We start from the raw sequence: 27,074 nt of genomic DNA on the forward strand, positions 1-27,074 counted from the left end.
GTGGCTGCGATCCAAAAGTCTACAAGCAGTAAATGCTGGAGAGGGTGTGGAGAAAAGGGAACCCTCTAACACTGTTGGTGGGAATGCAGACTAGTACAGTGGAGAACAGTGTGGAGATTCGTTAAAAAACTGCGAATAGAACTGCCTTATGACCCAGCAATCCCACTGCTGGGCATACACACTGAGGAAACCAGAATTGAAAGAGACACATGAACCCCAATGTTCATCGCAGCACTGTTTATAATAGCCAGGACATGGAAGCAACCTAGATGTCCATCAGCAGATGAATGGATAAGAAAGCTGTGGTACATATACAGAATGGAGTATTACTCAGCCATTAAAAAGAATACATTTGAATCAGTTCTAATGAGGTGGATGAAACTGGAGCCTATTATACAGAGTGAAGTAAGCCAGAAAGAAAAACACCAATACAGTATACTAATGCATATATATGGAATTTAGAAAGATGGTAAGGATAACCTTGTATGCGAGACAGCAAAAGAGACACAGATGTATAGAATAGGCTTTTGGACTCTGTGGGAGAGGGAGAGGGTGGGATGATTTGGGAGAATGGCACTGAAACGTATAATATCATATCTGAAATGAATCGCCAGTCCAGGCTTGATGCATAATACTGGATGCTTGGGGCTGGTGCACTGGGACAACCCAGAGGGATGGTACGGGGAGGGAAGAGGGAGGGGGCTTCAGAATGGGAAACACGTGTATAGCTGTGGCGGATTCATCTTGATGTATGGCAAAACCAATACAATATTGTAAAGTAATTAACCTTCAATTAAAATAAATGAATTTATATTAAAAAAATAAATAAAAAGTTCTCTAGGTTATTCTGATATCTAGTTTAGACAATAGCACTAGATAAAATAGAGGGCTGGACCCCAGTGGTTTGCTTTTGGAGGATGTAGGGTGTATGAAACTAGGCATGTCTATTCTTGGAATTCGTATTTATAGAAGCGGTAGAACGTGTTGACAGAAGGAGTATTCTTGTCTAGGAGCAGGCTTCTTTTTTCTGGCTTATTAACCAAAGTAATATTTCTTCCAATTGATTCTCACATTTCACCAAACAGTATTGAAGTTTTAATTCTTTAGCCATTATGAATTCTGTGAATCTTTGGCGCTAACTTGGACTTCTAAGTGAATATGTAAAATATTATTTAAGGATTATGCATTGTTGTATGTTTGGTTTTGAAATTTTTGTGTAAATATGTAAGCTAAATGGTATCATGCAAAGAATCCACCTTTAATATCTGTTGCTGAAACAGTGGTTCCATATGTGGTTTGTGACTGTCTGTTTTACATAGATACATAAGCATCAGCTCTTTTTTCAGTTAACCTGTTTTTATTTATTCCCTTGTTTATTGCCTCAAGTTGTAAATTACTGTCTAAATTACTTTTTAAGAATTTTCTTATGTGATTAAACAATTTATTAAAGTGGTGAATGGTATTCACAGTTTATTCTCAAAACAGAAGCCATCTTTTCCACCTGTTTTTCTGCTTTTCTGGGAACAGGAATCTTGAGATTGATTGTGGTTTGAGAAAATGAAAACATAACAGAACCTACAATGTTTTCTAAGCTAATTTTTTTACCAAAATAAATTCAAAATGCAGACATTGAATGAATACTACATAAGCTTAACTGTTAACTTACATAGGAAAAGGAAGTTTTGAAAGAATGCAAAAATGTAGTGCTGAGCTTGTCAGCCTGAGAATGTGACTCAGTCTTTGTACAGGGCACCATGCGCTGGACGAGTCCACTGCATCTGGCACCGTGGGTGTCAGTCTCTGGCAGCACATTGTTGTCCAAGGAGAAATTCGCAAAGATTCTGTCCTTTGACAAGAATTCCTTCATCTAACAACCAAAATTGTTACTGCTGAGTAGAAAAGGGAGACCTGGTGTCAAGTGGTGGCTGAGTCTTAGCATTATGACAAGTAGCCATAGGTTTCTTGTTTGAAACCTTGAGTATGACAGCAGGTTTGGTTTACTGATATTGCTGTGACTAAAGTGGTTTCTACTTCTGGTATTTAAGAAGAAGAAGGAACATGATTTTTTAAAAATGAAATGTTAATATTTTCTAGATTCGTTGATCTATTTAAGTTTTGAATTCCTGGAATCAGAATGTGGAGGTGTATGTAGAAGACAGCTTTTGAGATTTAAGTTTTCAAAAACTTAAATCTTAAAATGATTTATGGTGCGTAGGTTTTGGCACATATTGGTATATGTATGCTAATAACTTTTTCTTTTAATTCCAGGAAGTCTTACTGATGAGGGAGAACAATATTGTTGTAGACTAGTGGAAATGGATCCCCAAAGTGGCGCAGGTCTCATAGGTTTAGGCATTAAAGCATTACAAGACAAAAAGTATGAAGATGCTGTTAGGAACTTAACAGAAGGTAAGTGTATGGTGTGCAGTGTATAACATGAGGTATAGGTGTTAGTCAGCAGTTATTTATCTTCGGGCCTTTCTTTAAGGAATATATATATTTAGGATAGAAGCAAAAAAAAAAATGTACATACATATTCTGGAGTCTGCTTAAGTTTGAATTCCAACTCTGCCATTCACACATTTCAAGACCTTAGGAAAAGTTCATTAAACTCTTTGTGTCTTATTGTTTTTATCTGTAAAATAAAGATAATGTCTCCATCCTTAGGAGGCTTTAATTTAGTCTTGCCCAGTATGATGTTTTTGGATGAACTTTCATTCAGATTGAGATCTGAGTGACAGATAGAAAGCCTGGCGGTGGGGAGGGTGCTGCGGGCCAAGAGTTGAGATAGGCTTAGATGAGAGAAGAGCTAGCATTCGTGGCACTCAGGGAGATTGGAAAAGGAAGTCTGAGAACAATTGAGGCTGGAAAGGGGCCTTGTAAACCTTGCTAAGGAGTTTGTGTGTTATCCAACTGGGAACCATTGGAAGGTCTTAAGTATAGGGGTTTCATAATCCCATATGTATTTTTAGAAATATTCTGGCTACAGTGTAGAGAATGAATTTGAGTAGAGGGCAAGCACTTGCACTGATCTGGGATGGATGATGGAGATCCCAGCTGAAGTGACGGGCATGGAATCAGTGTGACTTTGTGACTGTTTAGATATGGGTGACAAGGGAGAGGGGAGGAGACTGATTTGGGAGTGGGTGGTGGGGCTGTTCACCTCAGTAGTAATGGAAACCTTGGACTTTGTGATTGCTGTTATCTTCTTAGGGATAAAGGAAAGCCCCCTCTGCACAGCTGGATGGTATCATCTGGCAGAAGCCCAAGTCAGAATGCATAAACCTAAGGAAGCTGTTCTTTCATGCAATCAAGGTATTCCTGACATCTTTAAGGGTGGCCAACCCTGCTGCTGCTTGTCTTAAGGAAGAATGATGATGGTGCTTTATTTTGTATTCTGAGTTGACAGCTAATTTAATTTTATTGGGGAGATTAAAAAAAGCCCAAGTCTGTATGCATGTCTACTATTATATTTATTTTTAAACCGACAGTGAGTATTTTTCCAAGGTTACCTATAGTTGGAATTTTGATAAAGTCAATTTAGGCTTGTGTGGTGATGCTCCGTGTAATAGGGAAGTTTCTTGTGTGTTCTACAACCTTCACTCCAGTGTAGCTTCTTGATTCCTCTAATGTAGATAATAAGACAAGGAAAGGTATCTTCAAGCTTATTTGAATATGTTCACATGGGTCAGTTGTGGGTGTCAGAAATCATGAAAGCGATTCACTGCTCTTGACCTAGTTGGTGACCTTGCTTCTGCAGCTGAGAAATAATTTACCAAGGTTTGTCCTAATTTAGCTTCTTTACCCTTCCATTAACTTTAATGGGCTGTTTTTGTGATAGATGCTTTGGCTAAGGGTTAACCTCTGTTATTTAGCAGATATAGACAGCCATTGTTTTGTTTCAGGATGTTCAGTTTTATTATATGTTATGTGAAGATAGAGGTTTTAAATTTTGATCTGTTTTAAATTGAGGTATTTTCATAAAGAGTTCAGGGAAGAATTTTTATGTAGCTTTGAATTGTTCTTCATGTATGTTATTTCAACAGTTTATTCTTACTGTACCTGTAGTTTGTTATGTTACCCTTAAGAAATAAAAGTGAAGTGTTTTGGTTGTCTTCATTCAGCTCTCCTTCCTTTTGTCAGCTCTGAAGAATATAGATAATCTTGGTGTGTCTGGTGGCAGTCTGCATCAGAAGAATCTTTGTCTTCGTTTGAAAGCAGAGGCTTTGATTAAACTCTCAGATTATGAATCTTCAGAGGAAGCAATTCATACTCTTGATCAGGTAGTCTTATCATCGAATTTTCCCTTCATTATTAATATTTAGTTTCTGGTCAACTGGGCATCAACCATTCTCTCCTTGCCACAAATAGTTACTTAGAAAAATTTTGTGTTAGAGGTATGAATTCACTAAATCTGCACTTCTGTAAGTTATTTACACACTTGGAAACTCCTCAAGTTATTTGTTTGCTTCTTGGTTAAGTGCTTACAATGTTTTTCTTACGATGCAGTTTCTTTCTTACTCTCGCTTTTATCCTCCTTCTCACTTTTTGCCCTCTGGGGTTATCACTACTTGATTATTATTAATTTGAAATTCTAAATTTTGCCCTTCAGATAATATTTCATAGATTACTGACAAGAATTATTAAAGACACTAGTAGTTTCATGATGTCTTTAAAGATATTTTTCAGATAAAGGCAATTTTTTTATAAAATTGAAATTATATCACCCAGTATATTGCAGAATTTTTAATTTTTGTAAAAAAAGTCCTTGTTTTGTATATTTCTGAGGGCTTTGCATTTCATAGTTTTTCTTTAAAATTAGAACAGCTGTCAGAATCCTTCAAGACCTAGTATCTTATTTTCTTGTTTCTACTTGTCTTCTTGTCTTCATCAACAGTGTGTTTTGTGTGGATGCTTCGGAAAGGTCTTTCCATGGTTGTTTTTTTTGTTTTTTTTTTTTTACAAAAAAGAAAAGATGAGTTTTTGGAAGAACTGGTGGAATCCAAGTCTGAGACAGAAAATGTACAAGAAGAGCCCAGAACATCTTATAATGCAAGAAATCAAAGGAATTATAAATGGTTATTAGAATTATCTCCGAAGGGTTCAGGAGCTAGCATGCATTGATTTTTGCAGACTAAAGAGGGGATGCTTTGGGAACTAGTAACTGTAGTAGATGAAAAGACATCATTTATATTTAAATCCTTATGTTAATGTTGATACCAAAAAAATCAATGAAGCATCCTCAATAAAGTGCGTCTTTGAAGGATGCTAAGGAAGCAGTTAGAATGAAAAAAGTACCCTTTGTGTCCTTTATGAACTGTTCCTCAGAATAATCAAATAGATAATGAGAGAAGAATCTTCTCTTTGTTAAATTATGCCACTGAGTAAGGAAAGAAGGAATGATAAAATCAGGAAATCACTATTTTGCAGTCTGAAATGGATTAAAACATCATGAGAAAAAAGACAGCTAGACGTAACCTGGTGCAGGTACACACAAGGTATTCTTGCCAGAGCATCAAACCTAATCAGATCAAACTTCTAGACCTACTGATTTATACAAGATACAGGGGATCAGGTAACATGTCAGTACCATGAGAATATATTCATCAAATGCCAGACTCGGAGAAATGATGACAGTGGCCTGTATTTTCGATAGAAAGGGAGGAAAAAAAAGAGATGGAAGAGAAGTCTATAAATTAAAAGAGACTTAAGAGACATATCAACCAGTTGAAATGTATGCCCCTTATTTAGATTTGATTAAAACAAATTGTTTAAGTATTTTATGAGACAAATGATAAATTTGAACACTAGCTAATTATTTGATGTTAAGGATGTATTATTGGTTTTGCATATGTGTTTATGATGGTAGTATATTATGTTATTAAAAATAAATTTATTTATTAGATATAGATACTGAACTGTGAAGTGAAAATTTATAATTTGGGGGTAATCTAAGCAGGAGTTTGATGAAATGAGTAGAAAGACAGATGGTAAAAGATTGGCTTTGAGTTAATAATTTTGAAACTGAATGATAAGTAGATGTGTATTTATTATGCTATTCTCTAACTTTGATATATTTGAAATTTTCTTTAATGAAAAGATTACAAAGAATGAAAGTGTTAATAGTGATAGAAATCAGGACCTCTATCTGAGTCTTTATACTTTGATCATAAAGCAAACTCTGCTGCATTGTGTTGTGGGAAATTTATAGCAATTCTTTAAATTATTTTCTAGGTTTCTGATGCAAATAATATACCAGGACTTTTGGTTCTCAAAGGCTTGGCCTATCTGAACAAGGGCTCATTAGATGAAGCTTCGAAGGTTGGTGTTTTCATTTAAGCTGAATTTTTAAGTTAAAAATTATTTTTGTCTGGATATGGGATTGATAGATATATACTTTATAGATTATGGAAGACCTTCTCTCTTCTTACCCTGACCTAACTGAAGCACATGCCCTGGAGGCTTTGATTCATTTTACCAAAAAGGACTATCTACAAGCAGAAAAATGGTGAGGATATATTTAGATGGCTCATAAATCTAGACATGCCTTAATTTATTATTTCTTGAAAATTCGAACTGAAGGAATTTGATAAAGATTTTCATTGTTGTTTTTGTTGTTGCTAAGCTGTGTCCAGTTCTGTCATCCCATGGCTTGTTGGCTCCTCTTTTCTCCACGCTCTTCTGGAGTTTGCTCAAATTCATGTCCAGATAAAGATCTAGTTTTGCATAAATTTGCTCTTTGTAAGCTTTACTATTTTTAAAAAATGTATTTTTTTTATATAGCACAGTAACTATGGAAAATTTCATGGTGGATTTTTGAAATCTCATTAGCTAATCATAATGTTCAATAAGTATGTGTAACTGTTTGGTTTTAAGTTCTTCTTTAAATCTTTTTTTTTTTTTTTTCTTCATGGTTTAAATCCTAAGTCCCAGTATTAATTGCTTGTCATGTCTGACTCATTGCGGCACCATGGACTGTAGCCCACCAGGCTCCTCTGTCCATTGAATTTTTCAGGCAAGAATTCTGGAGTGGGTAGCCATTCTCTTCTCCAGAGGATCTTGTGGACCCAGGGATCAAACCTGGGTTTCTTGCACTGCAGCGGGTTCTTTACCGACTGAGCCACAGAGGAAGCCACAGCTTGTTTCTAGTTTGACATCCTGAATCACTCAAACTTTTAGTGGTCCAGTTAGGGGTCTCCTAATTGTTTCAATCTATCTACCTATCCACCTCCCTATCTAAATATGCCATCCTTCCCTTCTGTGACTTAGTTTTCAGCAAGCTCTTGAAAAAGATGCTGAAGTTGCTGAATATCATTACCAACTTGGGTTAACATATTGGTCCATGGGTGAAGAAACAAGAAAAGATAAAACAAAGGCTCTTACCCACTTTTTAAAGGTAACACATTCTATTATTTAGTTCTTAGTTGAAATGAATTCATTATAAAATCATAAATATTGATAATCAAATAAGTTAGGTACTTAAGATTACTCTTTACTGAATTGTTTGTGTTTCATCTCTCACACCTAAGGTTTTGTGAGAAGGTTGTATGGGTTTTCAAGGAGAAAATTAAACCATAAAAATGTAAAAGTTACTTACTTGAGAAACACATGTTATAGAAAATGAAACATAATTACCCTTGGAAAACAATATTGCTTTTAGGTAGTTCTCCTCTGCTTTTATCAGCATATGAGTCTTACATACTTCTTCATGTTTAACGTATATTTTAGGTGTGTAACATCTACAAGTTTTGCATCCCTTTCTTGATTCATATAGTCAAATTGATGAAATAATAACTCAATATCACATTTTTTAAAGCAAAGAAATAATATTTTTATGCTTACTTTTCTGTAAGTAGTGATGGCTAGCTTTCATGTCTGCTTTAAATCTTATGTTAAAGGATGTTTTGGCATATTGTATATTTAATTTTTTTCTTTAATCTGTGTATTTGTGTGTGTGTGTGTTTAAAGGGACCCATCCTAACAAACTTTAATATTCTGTAATTATCATTTTTTTTTTCAAAGGCTGCCAAACTGGATCCATACATGGGCAAAGTTTTCTCCTATTTAGGTCATTATTACAAAGATGTAGTAGGTGATAAAAATCGGGCCCGTGGATGTTATAGGAAAGCTTTTGAATTAGATGACACCGATGCTGAATCTGGAGCTGCAGCAGTTGACTTAAGTGTCGAGCTTGAAGAGATGGTATGTCTAATAATTTAAACACTTTTGTCTTTTATTTTATTCTGAGTATAGAAGTAGAAATATTTTTATATGTGTATTTGAAAGTTACTTTTTATTTTTAGATGCCATAGAAGTATTTGTGCCACTGCTTATAAATTGAGTAAATTTTTATTGGCAGATACTGAGTTGCTTAATGTTGAAAGTGTGGTTCAGTATATACCAGTTTAAAAAATCAGAAGTGGTAAATGAAAATATATCTGTTTACATAAATGTTCAGTATTTTTTATAATATTTAATATCTCTAATATTAGTCTTTTCTTTTTGTTAGGAAACTGCCTTAGCTATCCTGACAACAGTCACTCAGAAGGCAAGTGCTGGGACGGCAAAGTGGGCCTGGCTTAGGCGAGGCCTGTACTATCTGAAAGTTGGTCAGCATTCCCAAGCAGTGGCTGAGTAAGGCGCCTTTCTATATTTAACTCCTGTTAGCCTCATGTTTCCTTAAATTAAACTCCATTGGTATCCAAAATGAACTGACAAGTTGCCACCCACCAGATTGTATTTTAATTGAAGAAGTAGCAGAATTTATTTATGGTTTATTGGCTGTTACTATCTGCATGCACTGGAATTACAAAACTGAATTAACTGATGTCCTCATGTTAAGAAGACAGAGAGACGTCCAGTCAAGTCTTAATAGTATCATGTATATAGTAGGTTCTTAGTATAAATTTAAGGAATGATAATAAGCCAAGGTCAGTATCTTTGTTTTTCTTGTACCTACCAGCATTGTTTTGGGGCAGGAGAGAGATTAGTAGCTTGAAGGGCATTTGGGGCAGCTCATTTTTAGTAGTTTGGCTTGAACCGTGTAAAGAAAATGTATTTGAATCAAAGTTGTTTCTGATTTATCTTAATACCTAGAATACAGGCATTTAAAATTTTCATGGATATGGAATTTGATCTGAAATTAAAAGTATGCCTGTTATTCCCATTTTTCAACTCTCATATTTCTTGGTGAGGGCTTATAGACTGTGATGTTCAGGTGTATACCTGTTCTGGTAGGATAGGAAATTGGAGTTCTCCCACACAGTAAAGGAAAAGAAATTTTGGTGGGCATTTCTTCAAAAAAATTTCATTATTATTCATTCCAAAACTACAATAACATTTCTTACTATTAAAAAATTCACATCATAAAAGGAACAGGTATACCTGCTTTAAATAAATATGGGTTTTCCCTTTTATTCGTAAGGGAAACCATGGAAATGTGTGATTCAGTTATATTACTTTGTATTTTCCTTTCAGGTGTGGAAGTAGTTTTATCCCTTTCACTTCTCGTACTCTTTCTTGAAATTCTTAGTTTACAGGCAGCATTAAGGGCAGACCCGAAGGACTTCAATTGTTGGGAGTCATTAGGAGAGGCATATTTAAGCAGAGGTGGCTATACGACAGCCTTGAAATCCTTCACAAAAGCCAGCGAGCTGAATCCAGAATCCACATACAGTGTGTTCAAGGTGGCGGCAATACAGCAAACCCTCGGCAAATACAAAGAGGCAGTAGCTCAGTACCAGCTGATCATTAAAAAGAAAGAAGATTATGTGCCTGCTCTGAAAGGTAATTCCTTTTTAATAGCTCCTTTGACTTTTTGTGATGCCAAAGTATAAAATCCTTGAATAAATTTCTAAATGTATTGAGTAACTTGAAAAGAACTTCTTTAGTCAATCACATGTGTTCAGTAAGAACCTTTTATAGGATAGGTTGTTACGTAGGTCTGAATCTAGAAAGGTCAGATTTTGTCTTGTGATAGTTAATAAATGGTAATGTGATAGAGATACAGCTTTTAGATAAATAGCATGATAGGTACTGGATCTAAAAATTAGATCTCTAAAACAGGAATTTTCCTACTCTTGTATTTTGATAATTCACTATATCCTCAGAATATCTTAAAAGGTTTTAGTTACTTTGTAAGTTATAGAACCTCATTTTTTTCAATTTTTGAACTTTAGAGGCAACTTTCATTGTTTGTAATTATCTAAATTAATTTTAGTTCCTTTATAGGTATCTATTCCTTCTTATTTTTGTAATTTAAAACACCACCACCCATATTTTATTACTTTTTAAATGATTATTTCTAACCATTAAAAAAAGCACTGGAGTTCACTGTATTTGCTTTCCTCCATTTCTTTTTCCTTTTTAAAGAATCAGTGGGGAGTTTAATTCAGAAGTGTTGTATGTCATAAGTGACATGTAACTTAGACCATGAAACCCTTTAAAAAAATATTTTATGAAATTCCTTAACAGAAGGAGAATTCACACTTATTAAATGTTTACTAGGCAATTTAGGAAATTGCTATTTCTTTTAATTTTTATAGTATGAACGTGAAAATCACTCAGTCATGTCCGACTCTTTGCAACCCCACGGACTGTACAGTCCATGGAATTCTCCAGGCCAAGAATACTGGAGTGAGTAGCCTTTCCCTTCTCCATGGGATCTTCCCAACCAAGGGATTGAACCCAGGTCTCCTGCATTGCAGGTGGATTCTTTATCAGTTGAGCCAAAAGGGAAGCCCAATGAATATTTTGAATGCAGAGAGATCAAATCTTGTTTCACGACACCAGATGATAATAATGTGATAGCAGGTAGCATCATATTAGGTATTTATTAAGTAATATCCCCATTTTCAAAGATAAGATTTTAAGAGGTAAGTAATTTGTTGAAAATCATGAGAATTCATAGGTTTCGTAGATATTATCTTTTGATACATGTTTACTCCAACAGAACCCTGCCATTTGAATTCTTCAATAAATGTATGCAAGACCATGCTTAAAGATACTGTTTATAAAATACCATTAAATTTTGTCTGTAATATTATACCAATAAATTTATTTGATGTTCATTTTCAGTGTTTCTTTTACATATTTTAACAACTACAAACTTACCTGATTTTAGGTTTGGGTGAATGCCACCTCCTGTTGGCAAAAGCAGCTCTGGTCGATTATCTTGATGGGAAAGCTGTAGACTACATAGAGAAAGCACTGGAATATTTTACTCGGTTAGTATTATTATTTATTGTGTTTGTTTTCTTGGTATTATAATAAAGTCAAATTATAAAATCATTCTCTGTTTATCCTATTAGCTATAGCAGTCATTATTCAGAATCGCAAACATAAAGAATGACAGACTAACCAATTAATTCTGCAACATACCTATTGTATTGATTTTGCGCTGGGGAACAGATATAGTTTCTTGCTTTTAGCAGCTGGAATGCTGGATGTGTAGAGAAGAGTGGGAAGGAAGAAGTAGCTAGTGGAGTAGCAGCTTGGGTACCACTGTGTTCATGTTCTCTTTCAGGAGACCTAGAGGTACAAGTATCTAATTGGAACTGGTTGGTAAATGGCACTTTAGGTGTACAACTGGCCTTACAGTCAGTAGTTAGAGCCTGTGTTAGACTTATGGGTAGGACTAAAGGTGAAGTAGCAGTCTGATTGTTCCTAGAGAGAATTTGTGTAGGAAAAAAAGTGGTATCTAATAACAAGAAAGAAGACAGAAAACGTTTCAGCAACTCTGGTTATTTTATGAAACTATATTCATTATTTAAGTGGAATGTTATTTGTGATAGATGGCTATAAAAGGTACACAAGTTAGATGCAGAATTAATTTTTTTGCTCTTAAACATCTTTATTGTGCTTCACTTCCTTTCTTTTCCTACTTGCCTTCTCCTCTGTGTCTGATTGATTTCCTTGCCCTTGAATTGATTTGCTTTGAATATGAACCACATTTGAAGTAAAAGCTTCATTCTTTTTTCTCCCTCTGATTTGTGTACTTTCTTTTCAAGTCTTTCATAACACTTAAAACTCTTTCCATAGAGAATGGTATTGTGAAGAGGGTGTAATTTGTTTGAACTAGCATTTAAGGGTAAATGTGAGCCTTTGATTGATGATGCTTCAGCTCCAAATACTGCCTTTCTGAGTGGAGAATTTTGTTCTGGATACCATGTAGCACTCACAACTAACTACAAGCAGTTATATAGAACTTTTAAAGTGATAGCCCCAAGTTTGTATTTACTTCTATACTTGAATGTTCACATGACTTCAATTCTTGTGTAAGGGCAATAGAAGTTATTTTACTTTACAGATATTTTATTTTTTACTGAACTTAAAAGGAGATAAGAGTTTGGGTTGTTAAAACTGCCAGTGATTCTCTTCTTTTTTTCCTCTCTGTTTTCACCTTTCATGCTGTCAATTTTTGAAACTGCTCTAAGATACTTAGGCAAAGGAGCTACAAATAGTATTGCCCTTCCTCCCGATCCTCACATTGGGCTTTTAGTGATGACTTCAATAATTTATCTTGTTTCTCAGAAAGACATTGGAAAATGATTTTTGGCTGGACTCCATGAGTAGAAAAGGCTATGAACAATGTTCCATCTGCTTGTCCATCTGCCAGCAACATAGCTGTTTGTGATGGCTGATTACCAAGACTTGGCTTAATTGTGCAATTGCTGTGTTTTATTTATAAGATTTTCAGAAAAGTGAAGAGAATGAATAGCTGAGATTTTCTCATTCTAAAAAGAAGTGCCCTTTGCTACCATAGTTAATATTTTTATTTATTTTTTGAGCTTGTCCACTGAGTCTTACTTCCTTCAATAAATAGGGATTTTTCACACTTTCATATTTAGATTTTTGGTATCCTTGAACTCAGAAAGTAAAACTCCTTTGGATCACCAAATATATTTGCTATGTTATACATTTGCTAGTTCTTTTTTTTTAAATTTGAGGGCAATCAACCAAAACCTAAGTTTATGATAATCAACTAAGAGAGATTTACTGACTTTAATGGTTTGGTTTTTGTTTAAATAGACAAACACAAAAAGCAAATTTAAAAGATCCAGTATTAAAGGTAAATTTTAATGATCCTGGATAATTTATTGATTTATTTATGGGATTTCTGCTGCTTCTAAGAAAAATGATAACAAGTACCAAAGAAATGTTTGCACAGTTTCTGTCACTCAAAACAATTCCTTCTCCTTCCCCTCTTCCTTTCTTCTTAAAAGGGAGGTAATAAGATATAGATGTTAGTAAATTCAGTAAAGCATTTCCTGCATTTAATTAAGGAACTAAAGACTGTATATATGTACACTTTCCTGTTTTAATTGTATGTAGTAGTGAGGGAGATAAATGCCATACTTTTTGGAAATAATTTTTAAGCATCACAGTTTCTTTTTTTAGGGCTCTGCAGCATCGGGCTGATGTGTCTTGCCTTTGGAAGCTAGTTGGGGACGCTTGTACCAGTCTGTCTGCTGTCTCACCATCTAAAGTGAATGTCAGTGTCTTAGGAGTCCTTCTAGGTCAGAAAGAAGGAAAACAAGTATTAAAGAAAAATGAGCTCCTCCATCTTGGAGGAAGGTAATTTACAAAGATGGTCATTTGATGACATTCAAATTAGAACGTCATAACAAAACATAACATTCACTTTTATATTTCCATAGATGTTACGGTCGTGCATTAAAACTGATGTCTACGTCTAATACGTGGTGTGACCTTGGAATTAATTATTATCGCCAAGCACAACATCTAGCAGACACAGGCAGCAACACAGATGACCTTCAAGAGTTGTTGGAGAAATCTATGCATGTATGATTTTGAGAAATTTTTTATAAACTTTTTTTTAAAAAACTAAGGTCTTTTCTGAAAGATGCTTTTAATAAATACTAGAGTGTTTTCACATAAACTCACAGTTATCTGTATATAAATACTGATATTCCGAGAAATGAAATGTATTTAATTTTACTTTTCAGTGTCTGAAAAAGGCTGTGAGACTTGACAGTAATAATCACTTATACTGGAATGCTCTTGGTGTAGTTTCCTGTTATAGTGGTAAGAATTGAGTTAACACTTAAATATTTTTAGATTGTTTTAGACAATAAAGTTCAGTTTTATCAAAGTCTGTATTTTTCAGGTATTGGAAATTATGCCCTTGCTCAGCACTGTTTCATCAAATCAATCCAGTCAGAACAAATTGTGAGTGTTCTGTGTCTCTGTCTATGAAAAAGAACATCGAAATGCACTGTTAACAATTTTCTGAGACTGCCATGTAGACAAGGGACCTAATTTTATTTGTTTTTTAGAATGCTGTTGCATGGACCAACTTGGGAGTGTTATACCTTGCAAATGAAAAAATTGAGGTAAATACTGTATTGTCTGCTTTGTTGTTTTGTAAGTAAAGAACGTTTTCTATGTATGCTCTCTTCATAATAACTAAGCTTCTTGTGGAGAAATACTTTGCACGTTGTTAATCTATCTAGCGTTCTCGCTGATATGCTAGATGTTGGATAGCATTTACTTTACTATATTGAACATTGAATGTGTAAGATTTGTTTTCCTTTCCATGTCCTGAGAAATTTCTGGTTTTATAATTACATTGTATTTTCATTTAGAGATTAAACAATTTTATTATGAATTATTTGGGTGTTTTTCTTTTTATCTTTCATACATGTCTTAGGGGTGGGATGATGAAGTAAGGGCAATGATTAGTACTCTTTAGAAACTTAAATTTAACCCTTGCTTTGGTGATTTAGATTTGCTTTTAACAGATATTAATCCCTTTATATGTTCGGTGTACTTTGTCATACTCGAACAGTTGTATATTAGAGAATTGGAGCTACAGTAATGGGGAGCCTGTTTGTGGGTCTTGTTTTCTCCTCAGGTGGTAAAAAATCCACCTGCAATGCAGGAGACCTTGGTTTGATTCCTGGGTCAGGAAGATCTGCTTGAGAAGGGATTCAGTCCAGTGTTCTTGGGCTTCCCTGGTGGCTCAACTGGTAAAGAATCTGCCTGCAGTGTGGGAGGCCTGGGTTTGATCCCCACATTGAGAAGATCCCCTGGAGAAGGGAAAGGCTACCCACTCCAGTGTTCTGGCCTGGACAATTCCATGGGCTCTACAGTCCATGGGGTCGCAAAGAGTGGGACACAACTGAGCGACTTTCACTTTCAGAAGTTTCCATGGATCTGTAGATAATAGCAGTCTATACTGTTTTGTGTTTCAGCCAGTATATTGAATATCATCCTTTAAAAATAGCTCAGTGATATTCTCAGGGATACATGAAGTCTCTGCAAAGACTCCTTTGGAAGACTGAAAATAAAGTGAAGAAAAATACTAATTTGGATCTTAAAATATGTGAAAATATTTTTAAAAAATTTAAGCAAAGCCAAGTCTTAGTTAATAAGCTATGACTGTGGTTTTATGGTAGTGTTGCCCGTGAGCCTACGTTCTCGTAAGGAAGAAAAGACAATATCAGCCATGCAGAGATTATTGGGAAAACAGTGTAAAGCTATTATAAGCTATTCTTCATAGCAGAAAAAAGAAAAAACCAAACAAACGTGATTTAAAGTGTCTAAGTGGGGTATCTTGAAAGTTTCCTAAATGTTTAGTGCAGATTTATGTTAGCCATTCCTTTTCACCCACTAGCAGTTCTCAGACCGTACTGGTTGTTATTAATAGTTTTATGTTCCCAGTTAAGGCAAGGGGACTAGATACAGTCTTCTCTAAGTATTTCCATTAAACCTGTGTTGTGGTAGTTGCTCAGTCATGTCTGAGTCTTTGTGACCCATGGACTGTAGCCCTCCAGGCTCCTCTGGCCATAGGATTCTCCAACCAGGAATACTGCAGTGGGTTGCCATTTCCTTCTCTAGGGGATCTTCCCAACCCCTAGATTGAATCCAGGCCTCCTGCACTGCAGGCAGACGCTTTACCGTCTAAGCCACCTGGGAGGCCCTCCATTAAACCTGTGGATTAGCAAATAGCTGGGTGAAGGACTGAAAATTTTGCAGACCAAGAGGTAGACACCTGCGGTGCCCTTTCATTGAGGACCAGAATTCCCAAGCCTGTAGAGAAATCCGTTGTATCCAGAACTCTTTTGCACATGCTCTGTCGCTGAATCGTGTCCAAGTCTTTACAACCCCATGGACTGCAGAGTGCCAGACTCCTCTGTCCATGTAATTCTCCAGACAAGAATACTGGAGTGGGTTGCCATTTCCTTCTCTAGGGGATCTTCCTGACCCAGGGATCAAACCCATGTCTCTTGCATTGGCATCCACATTCTTTACCACTGAGCCACCTGGGAAGCCTCCAGAACTCTTTTTAGGACTAGGTAATTAAGACATTGTTTTAAGTGTTGGTGCACATGCATGTGCAAACTGTGCTTAAACAGTGAAGTTTTAGTTCACGGTTTCATTTCTATTTATGTTTACAAGTCTGATTTTTCTTACTCTCTTATGCTTTTTTAATATAAGTGATTTAATATTAGATTTATAAACTGACTATTTTTTTGTCTTTTTTTCCTAGCAAGCTCATGAAGCTTTCAAAATGGCTCAATCCCTTGATCCATCTTATTTAATGTGCTGGATTGGACAAGTAAGATACATAACATATAGTTATTAATAACCTGTGATACAAATAACCTATTAATAGAAAGTGGTATCAGTTCAGTTCAGTCGCTTAACCATGTCCGACTCTTTGCAACCCCATGGACCCCAAAAGTTTAGATTTTTGTACTGCCAAATAGGAATCAAGTTACTAGTCTGAGTCTGTCATGGACTAATTGTTTTAATTTATCAACTGCTGGATTTCACTTTTCACACCTGGAGAAGAAGGGGATTGGTCTGAGTGGCCTCCTGGGTTTTGTGTCTTTCAGTTCAGAGAATAGTGGGAGCATCACCCACAGTAGAAAATCAGTAATCAGTGATTCAGTTCAGTACAGTTCAGTCGCTCAGTTATGTCTGACTATTCGCGACCCCATGGACTGCAGCACACCAGACCGCCCTGTCCATCACCAAATCCCGGAGTTTACTCAGACTCATCTCCATTGAGTCAGTGATGCCATCCAACCATCTCATCCTCTGTTGTCCTCTTCTCCTCCCGCCTTCAGTCTTTCCTAGCATCAGGGTCTTTCCAAATGAGTCAGCTCTTCACATCAGGTGACCAAAGTGTTGGAGTTCCAGCTTCACCATCAGTCCTTCCAGTGAATATTCAGGACTGACTGATCTCCTTTAGGATGGACTGGTTGGATCTCCTTGCAGTCCAGGGGACTCTCAAGAGTCTTCTCCAACACCACAGTTCAAAGTATCGATTCTTTGGCGCTCAGCTTTCTTTTTAGTCCAACTCTCATATCCATACATGACTACTGGAAAAACCATAGCCTTGGCTAGTCGGACCTTTGTGGGAAAGTAATGTCTCTGCTTTTTAACATACTGTCTAGGTTGGTCATAACTTGCCTTCCAAGGAGTAAGCATCTTTTAATTTCATGGCTGCATTCACCATCTACAGTGATTTTGGAGCCCCCAAAAAGAGTCAGCCACTGTTTCTACTGTTTCCCCATCTATTTGCCATGAAGTGATGGGACCAGATGCCATGATCTTCGTTTTCCGAATGTTGAGCTTTAAGCCAACTGTTTCACTTTCATCAAGATGCTCTTTAGTTCTTCTTCACTTTCTGCCATAAGGGTGGTGTCATCTGCATATCTGAGATTATTGATATTTCTCCCGGCAGTCTTGATTCCAGCTTGTGCTTCTTCCAGCCCAGGGTTTCTCATGATCTACTCTGCATATAAGTTAAATAAGCAGGGTGACAATATACAGCCTTGATGTACTCCTTTTCCTATTTGGAACCAGTCGGTTGTTCCATGTCCAGTTCAAACTGTTGCTTCCTGACCTGCATATAGGTTTCTCAAGAGGCAGGTCAGGTGGTCTGGTATTCCCATCTCTTTCAGAATTTTCCACAGTTTATCATGGTCCACACAGTTAAAGGTTATGGCATAGTTAATAAAGCAGAAATAGGTGTTTTTCTGGAACTCTCTTGCTCTTTCAAAGATCCAGTGATGTTGGCAATTTGATCTCTGGTTCCTCTGCCTTTTCTAAATCCAGCTTGAACATCAGGAAGTTCATGGTTCACATATTGCTGAAGCCTGGCTTGGAGAATTTTGAGCATTACTTTACTAGCATGTGAGATGAGTGCAATTGTGTAGTAGTTTGAGCATTCTTTGGCATTGCCTTTCTTTGGGATTGGAATGAAAACTGACCTTTTCCAGTCCTGTGGCCACTGCTGAGTTTTCCAAATTTGCTGGCATATTGAGTGCAGCAGTTTTGCAGCATCATCTTTTATGATTTCAAATAGCTCAACTGGAATTCTGTCGCCTACACTAGCTTTGTTCATAGTGATGCTTCCTAAGGCCCACTTGACTTCAGATTCCAGGATGTCTGGCTGTAGGTGAGTGATCACCCCATCATAATTATCTTGGTCATGAAGATCTTTTTTGTATAGTTCTTCTGTGTATTCTTGCCACCTCTTCTTAATATCATCTGCTTCTGTTAGGTCCATTTCTGTCCTTTATTGAGCCCATCTTTGCATGAAATGTTCCCTTGACATCTCTAATTTTCCTGAAGAGATCTCTAGTCTTTCCCATTCTGTTGTTTTCCTCTATTTCTTTGCATTGATTGCTGAGGAAGGCTTTCTTATCTCTCCTTGATAGTCTTTGGAAGTCTACATTCAGATGCTTATATCTTTCCTTTTCTCCTTTGCTTTTCGCTTCTCTTCTCTTCACAGCTATTTGTAAGGCCTCCCCAGACAGCCATTTTGCGTTTTTGCATTTCTTTTCCATGGGGATGATCTTGATCCCGACTCCTGTACGGTGTATGAATCTTCATCCATAGTTCATCAGACACTCTGTCTATCAGATCTAGTCCCTTAAATCTATTTCTCACTTCCACTGTATAATTGTAAGGGATTTGATTTAGGTCATGCCTGAGTGAACTAGTGGTTTTCCCTGCCTTCTTCAATTTAAGCCTGAATTTGGCAATAAGGAGGTCATGATCTAAGCCACAGTCAGTTCCCGGTCTTGTTTTTGCTGACTGTATAGAGCTTCTCCATCTTTGGCTGCAAAGGATGTAATCAATCTGATTTCGGTGTTGACCATCTGGTGATGTCCATGTGTAGAGGCCTCTCTTGTGTTGTTGGAAGAGGGTGTTTGCTATGACCAGTGAGTTCTCTTGGCAAGTCTATTAGCCTTTGTTGTGCTTCATTTTCTACTCCACGGTCAAATTTGCCTGTTACTCCAGGTGTTTCTTGATTTCCCGTTTTTGCATTCCAGTCCCCTATAATGAAAAGGATATCTTTTTTGGGTGTTAGTTCTACAAGGTCTTGTAGGTCTTCATAGAACTCTTCAACTTCAGCTTTTTCAGTGGTACTGGTTGGGGCATAGACTTGGATTATCATGATATTGAATGGTTTGCCTTGGACACAAACAGAGATCATTCTGTTGTTTTTGAGATTGCATCCAAGTACCGCAATTTGGACTCTTTTGTTAACTACGATGGCTACTCCATTTCTTCTAAGGGATTCCTGCCTGCAGTAGTAGATATAATGGTCATCTGAGTTGAATTCACCCATTCCAGTCCATTTTAGTTCGCTGATTCCTAGAATGTCGACGTTCACTCTTGCCACCTCCTGTTTGACCACTTCCAATTTGCCTTGATTCATGGATCTGACATTCCAGGTTCCTATGCAGTATTGCTCTTTACAGCATCGGACTTTGCTTTTGTCACCCATGACTGGGTTTTGTTTTTGCTTTGCCTCCGTGCCGTCATTCTTTCTGGAGTTATTTCTCCGCTGATCTCCAGTAGCATATTGGGCAGCTACTGACCTGGGGAGTTCATCTTTCAGTGTCCTATCTCTTTGCCTTTTCATACTGTTCATGGGGTTCTCAAGGCAAGAATACTGAAGTGGTTTGCCATTCCCTTCTCTGGTGAACCACATTTTGTCTGCTTCTGTTAGGTCCATACCATTTATGCCCTTTATTGTGCCTCATTTTACTAAAACTCAAAATCCAAGGAAAAGCGTGAGGTAAACATTCTGAGTACTTTAATGCATATATATCGTTAATTTTACATTCATTCATATCAGTGATACATAGTCAGTGATTAGGTATCTTCTATTGTACTTTGGCTTTTGGGTCTGATTCTAGTTAATTGAGTGGGTGAAGCTCCCAGAGTTAGAAAAGGCAAACTCCTGTTCCCATTAGCTGTGGTAGCATTTGAGAACAGTGGCATTACACAGTAATCTCTGTGTAAGGTTTTGGGCCCTGGGGGCCCGAGAATTTTCATTTCTAACTACTCCCAAGTGAGGACAATGCTGCTGGTCCAGGGACTTCACTCTGAGTAGCACTGATGGAGGTCAGTGGATCTTAGGTGCTCCTCAGAGTCACTGAAGTTTTTTTTTTTTTAATCTTTAAATTATTTTTGGCCTTACAAATAATTTGTTTCAGGAGGTAACTAGTAGATTTAATTAAAATGATGATGATAGAGTGAAGCTTAATATTAATTTCTTGATTAGTAGTGCATGATAATTAAAAAAAACCCTGCTTTCTTATAAAAGATAGATGAGCTTGAAATTAATTTTAACTATAACGAAGTCTTACTATTTGAAATCCTGAGGCAGTGTTAAAAATAAACGTGTTGAGACTCTACCCAGATCTATGGAAGCTAGATTTCTAGGGGTGAGATCTCCTTTTCAAAAAGCTTTCCAGCTGAATCTGAGGTGACCCTGTGATTAACCAAGTACTGGGCCAGTGTGGGGGCACGCTGGGTAGTGAAGGGAGAAGGTAGCATAGCTTTATCAGAATTCTGAGGAATTTCATGTGGCTTATTCCACCACTACCTGATTGCAATGGAGTTCTTCAAGTGTCTATCAGCTTAAAGGCTCATTTAACAAGTCATTCTGGTCCTCTGAGCCATGGAATATGGTAGTCAAGATTGAAAAGAAATTAACTTTGCTTTTAAGCACAGTTAGAAAAACCTTTGGTTCCTCCAAAAACTCATTTATTATTATTAGTAGTAGTAGTAGTATACCTTTTGAACATATTAAGACCCTCCTTTTTCCTTTTATAGGCTCTAATTGCAGAGACAGTTGGAAGTTATGACACCATGGATCTCTTCAGGCACACTACAGAACTCAGTATGCATGTAAGAATTTGAGTGTTCTTTAGGATTCATTAATGAATAATCTTTTAACTACCCTTGTTGAGAAAACAAATACATGGTGATGTCAGATGCTGATGATAGCAGTTGTCTCTACTCTTTCTTCTTTCTTGAAAAATAGATAAACTCTCATTAAAGAACTTCAAGCGCTGATGAAGAAATGACTTTGGGGTCTAATAGAGGCAGTAGTCATGCAGAATAGAAACAGACTCAAAAAAAAATAAACTGAGATAAACACTAGACTTGGTTGACATTTTTAGATTATTTATGAAAGCATTAAGAAATCTTTTGATTGGTCATTATTTGTTTGACCTATGGGAATGATGCTGAGAATCATACCAAACCATCAGGAGGGACTCTGTTTTCTCCTCTTTATTTATCCCACTTATTTCCTCTATTTAGGTTTGAGGCAAGTGATTTAAATATATTCTTAGTTGTGTTGTATCATAGTGACCTTTTATTTAAAGGCACTTAATAGCTGACTTAGAAGACGAAGAACCGATATTTACTGTATTGAAGTACGTTGTTTTGTTTCTTAATTTTTCTTGGCAGATTTATTACTCTCTGTCTGCTTGTTAACTTTGGCTTTTCTTACAGACTGAGGGAGCAATAGGTTATGCGTATTGGGTCTGTACAACATTGCAAGATAAGAGCAACAGAGACACAGAGCTGTACCGGTATAACATCCTCCAGATGAATGCAATTCCAGCAGCACAAGTGGTCTTGAGTAAATACGTGGGTACGGCACCTGTTATATAGCAAGATAAATGAATAATTGTTGAGTTAATTTAAAGAATTTAAAGTTAATTCCAAATTAAATATTAGTTCTTAAGACATGAATTTTCCCTTTTCTCCCCATGAACAAGTATGAAGAAGTCAGGTAAACTGAAAACCAGAAGAGAAATGCAGCATCATTGTAATCTGCAGGCTGGTAATACTCTGCCTACACTGAGCCTGGGGCATTTGAGGAGAAGGCGATTCGTTTGTAAATGTCAGCACTTTAAGCCATTAACGTGTTATGCAGTGTCCCCAAATGAGTGACTTGAGTGAATACTTCCTAGAGCCTTACTGAGAAAATGTAGGATCAGAGATTTTACTGATAGGATTCCTTACAGAATGGGAAACATTTGTGAAGGATTTTACATAGAGGTAAGCTGATGCTGAAGCTGAAACTCCAAAACTTTGGCCACCTGATGCAAAGAACTGACTCACTTGAAAAGACCCTGATGCTAGGAAAGATTGAAGGCAGGAGGAGAAGGGGGTGACAGAGGGTGAGATGGTTGGATGGCGTCACCGACTCAATGGACATGAGTTTGAGTAAACTCCGGGAGTTGATGATGGACAGGGAGGCCTGGCGTGCTGCAGTCCACGGGGTCACAAAAAGTCAGACACGACTGAGCGACTGAACTGAACTGAAACATTTAGCTTTCTGCAAAATTCAGATGCCTAGAACAATGAACTTTTTCTGACAGTTGTACATAGCTAGGTTTTTGAGTCTCTGAGGGAGCTGTGTCATATACTCCTTTAGCAAAGTCAACTATATGTGCTTGGCCAAGAAATATATTAATTTAGAAGCAGAAAGGAGAGAAAGCGGGGATAAGAAAAATGGAGATATCATTTGTTGCTGACTGTTGGCTTCAGTGTCAGTGTGGATGAAGGGCCTGAATTTCCTCATTCACTTTGACTCAGTTTGGTTACCTTCTCCTTGTGAGATGACTTAAAAATTTTTCAAGAATCACTTTGTGTGATTTTCATCTTATACTGTGAACCTAACTATCACAAAAGATGGGATTGTGCTCCACTTTGTTAAACAGTTCAATAAGAGATTTCCCAGCACAAGTTAAGTAGTTGATAATTCAGGTGCATTTCTTTTTCCTTTGTATACTTCCTTTATAGTTTTTTGACATTAGAATTTCAAAATACTGCATTGAAAGTGCCCAAATCATCTTCTCTTTCTAGTGCACAACACTGATTTTTTTTTTTTTTGAAAAAAAGTGCATAGAAACTGGAACAGAACCACCAAGATAAATTGTTGCTAAATCTAATCAAGGAAGGTTTATGTGATTAGCCAAAGAACTGAATTTCCTTATAATTTAGATGACTAGTTTTAACATGAGCTCTGATTTTAAATTGTTATATCTTTGGGAATAAAAATGTATTTAAACTTTGAAACATGAATAGAAGCCACGTATAACTATAGATATTATTCAATAATTTAAAAGAGTTATAGAATGATTACTGGTATTTTATAGTTAAGATAAACTCAACTTCTATTCTTAGCAATGCATGTGACCTCAGGAAATAATCTACTGTTTAAAGTATCGAAAAACTTGAAAACAAAAGTAATGTTTTTACAAATACAACCATTACGTACATATTGAGAAAAGGTGTTTTTGGATTTCCAGAGAGAATTCAGAATTATGCTCCAGCTTTCACAATGTTGGGTTACTTAAATGAACATCTCCAGCTGAAGAAGGAAGCAGCAAATGCGTACCAAAGGTAAAGCTCCCTTAAATTTAAACGTGGTCCTTCTCGGTCAGTTGGCCAATAGAGCCTCATTTTCTTGAAGAAGGTATAAATAAAATGTTCTGATTCCTTTCCTGACCTTTCATTATTTATTATTACTACATTTTGAAGGTGAAAAAATACAGTTCTAAATTTTCAACTGTGTTTTGGTTTCTGTTGCTCAACCTGAGAGAGAGAGAAGAAAAAAAATAAAACCAAACAAAAAACCTTCTCAGATTTGTTTTAGAAAAATCTGTTCATTTATAGTTTGTCTTGCTTTATTAAATACATGTGTTTATTCAGATAAGAAGTGAGATTTCAGAAATGAAAAGAAAGTATGTGTTTGTTTAAATCATTTTAATGTTGACTACATAGTGTTTATTCATGCAGTAAATATTTGTTGAACTGCTGCTGTGTGTCACACAGTGTCCTTGGCCTGGCAATTTAGCAGTGAATTAAAACAAACGTAGGCTCAGTTCTCATGGAGTTCTGGTGGGGGTGAGGTACATGGTAAGCTAATAGACATCTGTGATAGTAACAATTGCTAAGAAAGGAAATCAGAGAAGAGTAAAAGGCCAGACAGTGGAGGGGCAGTGAATTTGAGATAGGGGTAAGAGGTAGGTTTCCTGAGCAGGCAGTTGAGGTCTGGCCTAGTTGAAGTTGGCCATAAGTCATTTGGTCCTCAGGGAGAGAGCATTCCAGGCAGAGGGAACAGCAGGAGCAAGTGTTCTGAAGCAGGAGCGGCCTTGACGTTGGGGAAACCAGGACAGTGTGCGCGGGGGAGACGACCAGCCTGGAGAGTGATGGGAAATGAAATCAACCTGAGGTTTTCCTTCGCTGCAAATTCACTGATCTGTGAATGAGAAAATCACTACTGATCTCATGGGTACTAGATGAAAAGTTAAAAAAAAAACCTGAATGCCTAACTTCTGTGGTACATCATTGCCCTAAATCAATAGAAACCTGTCAGATAAAAAATAATCAAGGTATCCCAGATGCTTTGCCGTCCTTGTGTAGCTCTCTCTGTAGTTCACAGAAGTGGTCACTAGATGGTACTGAAAGCTGTAGTTATTTTGCCAGGTGTGTGTGGGAAGGTGTGTGTGCGGGGAGGTGTGTGTGGGGGAGATGTTTGTGTGGGGAGGTGTGTGTGGGGAGGTGTGTGTGGGGAGAGGTGTGTGTGGGGAGGTGTGTGTGTGTGGGCGAGAGTGGTGTGGGGGGGTTGTGTGGGAAAGAAGTGTGTGTCGGGGGGAGAGGCGTGGGGGGGAAGAGGCGTGGGGGGGGGAGAGGCGTATATAGGGGAGAGGCGTGTGTGTGTGGGAGGTGTGTGTGTGTGTGTGGATGCGTGTGTGTGGGGGGGAGGTGTGTATGTGTGTGGAGGAGGCATGTGTCTGTGGAGGGGAGTCCTATGTGTCAGGGAGAGGTGTATGAAAACCCACAATGCTCTTCTTTGACCACTACAGTAAAGTTACCAATAAAGAAACTGTAGAAATTTGATAGAATACAACAAACAGGATTTTAAACAGAGAAATATGCAATGCTACGTCACTTCAGTTGTGTCCAACTCTTTGCCATCCTATGGACCAAAGCCCACCAGGCTCCTCTGTCCATGGGATTCTCCTGGCAGGAATACTGGAGGGGGCTGCCATGCCCTTCTCTAGGGGATTTTCCTGACCTAGGGATGGAACCCTTGTCTCATTAGGTCTCCTGCATTGGCAGGCTGGTTCTTTACCACCAGTGCCACCTGGGAAGCCCCTCATAAGTAGAGGGGTAACCATTCCCTTCTCCAGGGGATCTTCCCCACCTAGGGATCGAACCTGGGTCTCCTGCATTGCAGGTGGATTCTTTACCATCAGAGCCACAAGGGAAGCCAAAACAGAGAAACTAGGCAGCTTTAGAATGCTTGCTCCTTTTCCTGGTATACATTTTAATCACAAATATTGCGAGTCTAACACTGATTATACCTTTGCCTAAAATTGCAACTCCACAGTCACCTAGGCTTCCCTGATAGCTCAGTTGGTAAAGAATCTGCCTGCAATGCAGGAGACCCCCGTTAGATTCTTGGGTCAGGAAGACCCACTAGAGAAGGGATGAACTACCCACTCCAGTATTCTTGGGCTTCCCTTGTGGCTCAGTTGTTAAAGAATATGTTTGCAGTGTGGGAGGCCTGGATTCAATCCCTGGGTTGGGAAGATCCTCTGGAGAAGGGAAAGGCTACATTCCAGTATTCTGGCCTGGAGAATGCCATGGACTGTATAGTCCATGGGATCACAAAGAGTCGGACACGACTGAGTGACTTTCACTCCACTTCACAGTCACCTGGATATACACCACTTATTCTTGACTTATTACCACTCTGTTTTCTGCCTTAAACAAGTGTTTGTGACTTGAAATTACAAATTAGGTATTAATATAACTGCAGGTAGAGTTTTTACTATGACAGGTAGTTTACTATTACTATTTCTATAATACTGCCTTGTTTTTCCGGAGAAGGCACTGGCAACCCACTCCAGTACTCTTGCCTGGAGAATCCCATGGCCGGAGGAGCCTGGTAGGCTGCAGTCTGTGGGGTTGCTAAGAGTCGGACACGACTGAGCAACTTCGCTTTCACTTTTCACTTTCATGAATTGGAGAAGGAAATGGCAACCCACTCCGGTGTTCTTGCCTGAAGAATCCCAAGGACGGTGGAGCCTGGTGGGCTGCTTGCTGTCTATGGGGTCGCATAGAATCGGACACGACTGAGCGACTTAGCAGCAGCAGCCGCCTTGTTTTTCATGTAATATCAAAGGCATTAAAAGCTTTTCTTGGATATTTCTCCCTGGCTAATCTTTAAACAGAAAAACAGAAGAAAGAAAAAAGTATTATTAAATATCCAACTCCTTTAGTTGTTGAGACACTTTGCTGCTTGCCCAGAGGAGACCGGGCATGAGAAGGTAGATGGGCTGTCAGCATGTTGTACTATTCTAAACCTCTCAGGACTCCTGATGACTCATTCCCTTCTCTGAATTCAGGGTTGCCTGAATGTCTTTCTGTATGTAACAGATAAAGGCACATGAAAGCACTCAATTTCCTAAGTCCCTACCTCGAACTGCTAGTATATAAATAATTGTAAGAGTGTACTGTGTACATCAAATTCCATGTACTTCAAACGTGTCAAAACTTTAAAACACTGACACAATTGTTTCCCACATTTGGATTAAATTTTTTGGAATATTTAAAACTCAAGTATGATAAGTGATTTCACATATCAAGAGGCCACTTTATTATTTTCTTAACAGTCTAAAATCTATTAAGTGCTTTTGTGGTACCAATTTAATAAAATATAAATAAGCTATTATGGAACTAGTTAAATAATTAAATGAAAACAAAAATCT

The 27,074-nt window shown here is 37.4% G+C and overlaps 1 protein-coding gene across 2 annotated transcripts in view; it reads left to right on the top strand.

The window, feature by feature from the left end:
* Nucleotides 1-27,074, top strand: part of TTC37 (tetratricopeptide repeat domain 37) — a 101,061-nt gene that overhangs the window by 27,381 nt on the left and 46,606 nt on the right. For both annotated transcript variants that reach the window (XM_013965794.2, XM_005683439.3), the window contains 19 exons: nucleotides 2,269-2,409; nucleotides 3,214-3,315; nucleotides 4,144-4,283; nucleotides 6,235-6,321; nucleotides 6,405-6,508; nucleotides 7,270-7,396; nucleotides 8,023-8,202; nucleotides 8,510-8,634; nucleotides 9,533-9,786; nucleotides 11,123-11,225; nucleotides 13,399-13,575; nucleotides 13,659-13,803; nucleotides 13,968-14,046; nucleotides 14,129-14,190; nucleotides 14,298-14,354; nucleotides 16,514-16,582; nucleotides 21,109-21,183; nucleotides 21,796-21,937; nucleotides 23,604-23,697. In XM_013965794.2, the coding sequence (XP_013821248.2) occupies nucleotides 2,269-2,409; nucleotides 3,214-3,315; nucleotides 4,144-4,283; nucleotides 6,235-6,321; nucleotides 6,405-6,508; nucleotides 7,270-7,396; nucleotides 8,023-8,202; nucleotides 8,510-8,634; nucleotides 9,533-9,786; nucleotides 11,123-11,225; nucleotides 13,399-13,575; nucleotides 13,659-13,803; nucleotides 13,968-14,046; nucleotides 14,129-14,190; nucleotides 14,298-14,354; nucleotides 16,514-16,582; nucleotides 21,109-21,183; nucleotides 21,796-21,937; nucleotides 23,604-23,697 (2,263 nt within the window). The remainder of the gene's footprint in view (nucleotides 1-2,268; nucleotides 2,410-3,213; nucleotides 3,316-4,143; nucleotides 4,284-6,234; nucleotides 6,322-6,404; nucleotides 6,509-7,269; nucleotides 7,397-8,022; nucleotides 8,203-8,509; nucleotides 8,635-9,532; nucleotides 9,787-11,122; nucleotides 11,226-13,398; nucleotides 13,576-13,658; nucleotides 13,804-13,967; nucleotides 14,047-14,128; nucleotides 14,191-14,297; nucleotides 14,355-16,513; nucleotides 16,583-21,108; nucleotides 21,184-21,795; nucleotides 21,938-23,603; nucleotides 23,698-27,074) is intronic.

The sequence above is a fragment of the Capra hircus genome, chromosome 7 (genome assembly GCF_001704415.2).
Source record: "Capra hircus breed San Clemente chromosome 7, ASM170441v1, whole genome shotgun sequence".
NCBI classification, from domain to species: domain Eukaryota; kingdom Metazoa; phylum Chordata; class Mammalia; order Artiodactyla; family Bovidae; genus Capra; species Capra hircus.